The 6,005-nt window shown below is 36.4% G+C and overlaps 1 protein-coding gene across 1 annotated transcript; it reads right to left on the bottom strand.

Annotated features, from left to right (window-relative positions):
* Window positions 1-449: 449 nt before the first annotated feature.
* On the bottom strand, window positions 450-3,042 carry LOC134259802 (cap-specific mRNA (nucleoside-2'-O-)-methyltransferase 1-like). The gene is made up of 6 exons (XM_062742405.1): window positions 2,686-3,042; window positions 2,162-2,251; window positions 1,845-1,963; window positions 1,494-1,612; window positions 909-1,017; window positions 450-763 (listed from the first exon to the last, which is right to left on the bottom strand). The coding sequence occupies exons 1-6, from the start codon at window positions 3,040-3,042 to the stop codon at window positions 625-627; spliced, it is 933 nt and encodes a 310-aa protein (XP_062598389.1). The 3' UTR covers window positions 450-624.
* Window positions 3,043-6,005: the final 2,963 nt, after the last annotated feature.

Below are 6,005 nucleotides of genomic sequence, written 5' to 3'. Positions count from 1 at the left end.
TCACATTTAACTCAGAATCCCTATTTTTATATACCCATAGAGAATTCTGACCCCATGATATGGTTCCATTCTACTTCAAAAGGGCCACTGAATACAAACAACATGACCTTCCAGATATAGAGAAGAAAATTCCTTACCTGTACACATGCCATGTAAAATAGATACTGATGTTATCTCCATTGGAAGGGGACTTGGTCCGTAGAATTCTAATATGATATCTAATGATGCTTTAGTCCAAAATGACTCAGTCCGGAAAAGATGAAAATGTAAAAAGTTTAACAGATGGATGGATAAACAGATTAATGGGTGCCGGAAAACAGTTGATCAGAAAAGCTAACAAGTTTTAGCTTAGGTGAGCTAACAGAAGTGAACAATCTTTCCAACAATATACATTGTAATTATAGTCTTCAATTTCAGGGATCATATCAAAAACAACAAAACTATCGACATAAATCAAACATACGTAACATAATTCATCAACAATAGTTAATGTATGCAGTACAAACAAATACATGTATGAGAACAACAAATGTTTTGTTCATTAAGGTTGAACATTCCTGATGATTCTGATACAGAGTGAAGTGAAATGGAGGCTGATAAAATGGCGGCAATGTCACTGAGGGGTCACCTAGGGGTCAACATATTTATGTAGTCTAAGAAATTGTCCTTGGAGATTCTGTGGGGGTTGGCTGAGAATGTCTGGTCTGGATGAATCTTCACACCCTCTTCAAATTTCCAGATATAGCTTGATGTTTTGCAGTCACTGAAAATAAGCCCAAATATCCACTATTACCAAGAATCTCAGTTTGATTTAAATTACCAATAAGATCTAGCCCAAGGATTTTAATCATCTAATATCAAAATGTTTAAAATTTGTTAATTACATAATTATGTAATACGTAACAGACCTGCAGTGGGCCACACTTGATGGGGGACAGTGGAATGTGGACTCTTTCGTGTGTATGTTGTAAAAATACTTTTGATTGGCTGATTTACTGAGAGCCATTGTCCAGGGATCTGCAAAAAATGGAGCAAACACGATCAGCAATATTCAAATGGATTCATATTTCTTAATTTGTTTTTCACTTCCCATTGAAATGGAAATAATACTGTATACAGGGAAATTTTGTCCCTGTTTTATTTTTGCCCTTTTCGCAATCTTCTTGGTTGGGCGAATTTAAAACGGGACAAATTCAAAGAACATAAAATAATTTCCTAAACAGAATTATGACTTGGTGAATTCAAAACAGGATAATATTGTCTGCAAGTGCAAAAGGGCGAAAATTATACAAAGTGAAAATAACCCTGTATAAAATACTTGCGTTAAAAAAATCTTAAAATGTAATGAATTAAATTTGAATACAAGAAATAAAATCAACTCAAATTATACAAATTGAAAGCAGAGCAATAATCGACCTCTGAAAGCATCAGATGTTGGGATCAGGTGCCATAGAAGACTAATTTATATGATTGTAGCAATATAAGAGTGGTACCTTTGACGATTTTTACGATACAGAGTCCAGACGGCAGGAAGCACCTTCCGTCAGCTCTGTCCGGGGGACTGTAACACAACCGGGGATTAGCCGAACCTTTAACGCGACGAAACTCCAACCTGCAAAAAGCCATTCCAAAAATAAAATTTTGGAATTATTAATAAACAAAAGCAGATTTAAACCAGAATACTTTTTTCATTCCTACATTACCCTGCATTAAATTTTCATTAAGGTATTTATTCAATATTCTCTAGAAAAATAGAAAAGAAGACCACCAAAGAAAGAAATCATATATTATGCCAGGTAAAGTAAGTGATCAATATGTTTAGCATATAAACTGGTTCCCTTTACCTGTCAAACACCTGGTGGACCTCCTCCAGCCTGTAGATGTATGGGACAATAATCTGGGTCAGATTGGGTCGGGTCGGCTTGGTGATACACTGTACAAACTTCCTTAGCTTGTCAATTCTACAAAACAAATACATGTATTAAATCACGCATCAATATAGAAACTCGATTACATGCACATGTAAATTACAATCATTTAGGACCTGCCCTCCCTAAATTTATCATAAACAATTTTTCTAATAGATTGTATCAAAATTAGAAGCTTTATTTTTAACTTTAAGTGCCAGATTTGTTTGATAAGGATTGACGATACATTAACTGTCTCTGAAAGTCAGACTGCGGACATCTTTACCGTACATAAACATGGCGTCCAGGGCATGTAGAGTCATCATTCTTCTCTGTCCTGAACCCTGTACAGAAACATAATAGTTATCAATAAATATCCAATCAAAATTCTCCATTCAAATTACTTACTTGATGCTTTCAATTTTGACAGTTTGCTTAACCTCCCCTTATATCTCCTGTACACTGAGTATCTGTCAGGAGTTCTGTATAGTTCTGTATGACTTACCTCCCCTTACATCTCCTGTACTATATCCACGTCTATCAGTGTGTCTGTCGGGAGTTCTGTAGGACTTACCTCCCCTTTCATCTCCTGTACTATCTCCACTTCTATCAGTGTATCTCTCGGGAGTTCTGTATGACTTACCTCCCCTTTCATCTCCTGTACTATCTCCACTTCTATCAGTGTATCTGCCGGGAGTTCAAGTAGAACCTCCCCTTTCATCTCCTGTACTATCTCTACTTCTATCAGTGTATCTGTCGGGAGTTCTATATTACTTACCTCCCCTTTCATCTCCTGTACTATCTCCACTTCTATCAGTGTATCTGTCGGGAGTTCTGTAGGACTTACCTCCCCTTTCATCTCCTGTACTATCTCCACTTCTATCAGTGTATCTGCCGGGAGTTCTGTAGGACTTACCTCCCCTTTCATCTCCTGTACTATCTCTACTTCTATCAGTGTATCTGTCGGGAGTTCTATATTACTTACCTCCCCTTTCATCTCCTGTACTATCTCCACTTCTATCAGTGTATCTGTCGGGAGTTCTGTAGGACTTACCTCCCCTTTCATCTCCTGTACTATCTCCACTTCTATCAGTGTATCTGTCGGGAGTTCTGTATGACTTACCTCCCCTTTCATCTCCTGTACTATCTCCACTTCTATCAGTGTATCTGTCGGGAGTTCTACTCGGATGTTATCTTCCTACAACTTCCTCCATCTGGAGTGTGGATTTCCATCCCATTTGAACACATCTGACCTCTGTGTATAATAAAATACAAAGAAAAGTTATCAATTTGATTTGATTTATCATAAAGATCTACTTGAAATCGGTCAAAAAAACGAGTATATACCCCTAGACCTAGAAGATACCATCGTTTTCGTTCCTGGTTTCCGACGACATAACAGCGATAATTGTATGGAGTTTTGGTATTTGTGAGTGTGTCGGGAGAAAGATCTTCGATTGTGTGTGATATGAAATCCACATCATCACACTGGAACAAAGGAAACCAAACATTGCGCTGACTCAATATACAGGAGAAAAATTTAAGTACTGTAGGCAGGATTATTTTCGCCCCTTGTTACTTTCGCCCTTTAACATTTAGAAACAAGTTTGCTCCCTTTTAAATTCGCCCAAAACGATTTTTGTTAAAGACATTATAATAGAATGCTATTACATGAGTGGTATCTAGAGAGTCAGTTTATGAAATGAACCCAATTTTAAATTTTGAAGAGGTACAGTGAAATTATAGTACAATGCATAATGAATCCTTTTCTTAGGGATAATTTGAATCATTTAGTAATCCACTGGGATAAACACGTTTGAAGGAAAGTAGATTATAAAGAATTGCCCGTAAAAAGGAAGTCTTATAAATTGTACAATATAAAGTAGAAATAGCTCATCTGCATTACGTCTAATTTTTCAGTCTTTATTTCAGTGGTTTTCTTATACATGTATTGACGTAATCCATTTGCAAATTTATATATCCCCGGTGATAAAGATTAATATCAACAGTGTATTATACAATAGTGAAATGAATCTGATGAATACGTCAATCTAGCTGTTGATATATATATTCCCATAGGCATCGGAACCGAGGGGGGGGGTATATAGTGATCGGGATGTCCGTCCGTCTGTTACGCTTTGGGGTACCCATCTCTTATCCGCAATTCCTCTTATACTACTGAATGTTTCTGTACCTGTTAATCAATGATATATTTATTAATACTTAGATTTTCAATGTCTTTGTCCAAGATAAAATTACAAATTGTAAATGTACTTTATTACCCCCATCAATGTATTGGTGCAGTTTCAAAAAAAACAAAACACGTACGTGCAGGGCGTAACAAACAACTAGACAGAAGCAGGGCTTGGAGCACGTGGATTGGTGGAATCAAAGCATGTAAATATAAGGAATGATAGTCAGATTTTATAATATCATGACGATGATCAATCGATTGGCTTGCGTGATAATTTTATGAATAAACACCTTCGGCGTTTACGCAAATTATCACGCAGCCCAATCGTCATGAAATCGAAAAATAAGACAATTCATATTTGGTATGCATACTCCACTAATAAAGTTCTTACAAATGACACCAAAGTCAATGACATTGTGTCCTTGACTGTGACCTATATGCTAAAAATAGTTTTTTCGAACTTTGTTGCCGCCGGGCGCATAGTGTTTCACAAACACATCTTGTTTTACACTATAAAATTAAAGTTTCACTTTTAATGTACCTCACAAAGTTTATAGTTTTGTAGCTATTGTAAAAATACATTTTTGGACAGGCACGTAGCAACAGGGGGACTAGGAGGGGAGGGGGCTGCCCCCCCCCCCTCCACCCACTTCTTTTCCCAACATTACTTTTACTATTGGAAATGTTCAATTTAAAAGGCTGGTTGCTCCCCTCCCACTACATACGACAGGAAATTGATATCAGGGAAATGTTGCATTGAATACCAGAAATTGGTACTGAAAGGAGTTGGCCTTGAAAAGAAGCTGGCCTGTACCTCTACGTGGCTGTTGGATATGCTGACCTTTGGTGAAGCCTGAAAGAGACTAGTGCCATTGTGCCCCTCCTATTTCACTTTTTTGACCTAGCTGATACTTATTTCGGGCCTCCTAGTGCAAAAGATGGATTTTGCCATTACATAATCATTTGCACTGGATCGAGGCGGTGGTTTCATTTATAGTGATCTCACAGCTCACAGTACCTATATAGTTTTGGTAGCAACATTTTTGATCCCCTATATTAACCTATTAAGAGTTTAATGGCTTGCATTCCTCGCCATAAGCTGTCGTAAATGTACAGCAGTTTTTCACAAACACATCTACGAGGGGCGTTCAATAAATAATGTCATTGGGGCTCGGAAAGAAACAAAAAAACGCTTTTCTATTATTTAGTCTTAATGATTTAACTAAGATATTCTCTTTTAATTAAAATACATGTCCGAAACATTTTCATTCAATTTCTAACTGTTTTTAGAACATGTTTTTGAGTATTCATGACCCTTTGCGTACTGGAATATGGCAGATCCTATGATGTGCTGTACTTGTTTTTTTTCTCTCTGATAGATGTTTTTCTAAATTTGGGAAATGAAACAGGTCAAAGATTGAAAGATCTGGCAAATTTTGTTGGTGTGACAAAACATTAACTTTCTGTTTATCCCCAAAACCCCTTAATTTACTCTTCATGGCCTGTGGGTTTGGACGCCGTCATGAAGAAATTTAGTGAATTCCTCATTCTGTTTCCTTCCTCTCATAAACCTTCCTTTTTTTGCAAAAAATTGTTTTCTAAACTTCTCCAGAAATTTAACTTCCTCCCCAAATATGAATTTGAACAACATGATCGCTAATATTTAAGAAAATAGCATATAAAACTGTTTTTCTGCTCTTGCAATTCTTTGCTCTTTTTAGGCCTTTGCAGTTTTGTCAAGTGCATCTTATTGTAAATTTGTTTTGAGGGTTTAAAGCAAAATGGATTCAAGTTTTATAATCTGTTTGAATTTTTAGACAAACGTGAATAAGTACAATTTTTGATTTTTTTTAAAGATAATTGTCTAGATATTCCTACATGCTAGCTGTCGATTTCACTCATTT

Source organism: Saccostrea cucullata, unplaced genomic scaffold (genome assembly GCF_032062105.1).
Source record: "Saccostrea cucullata isolate Sc308-1 unplaced genomic scaffold, CSIRO_AGI_Scuc_v1 ctg11080, whole genome shotgun sequence".
NCBI lineage: Eukaryota > Metazoa > Mollusca > Bivalvia > Ostreida > Ostreidae > Saccostrea > Saccostrea cuccullata.
This window is presented reverse-complemented; position numbering and strand designations above follow the sequence as displayed.

What these genes read in the sequence shown, in the direction of transcription:
- LOC134259802 (XM_062742405.1), bottom strand. Translation starts at nt 3,042, where the DNA reads ATGAAAGGGGAGGTAAGTCATACAGAACTCCCGACAGATACACTGATA. An exon ending in TATCGTAAAAATCGTCAAAG is followed by an intron (nt 1,018 to 1,493) that starts GTACCACTCTTA and finishes CATTTTTTGCAG; the next exon opens with ATCCCTGGACAATGGCTCTC. An exon ending in TCAAGTGTGGCCCACTGCAG is followed by an intron (nt 764 to 908) that starts GTCTGTTACGTA and finishes GCTTATTTTCAG; the next exon opens with TGACTGCAAAACATCAAGCT.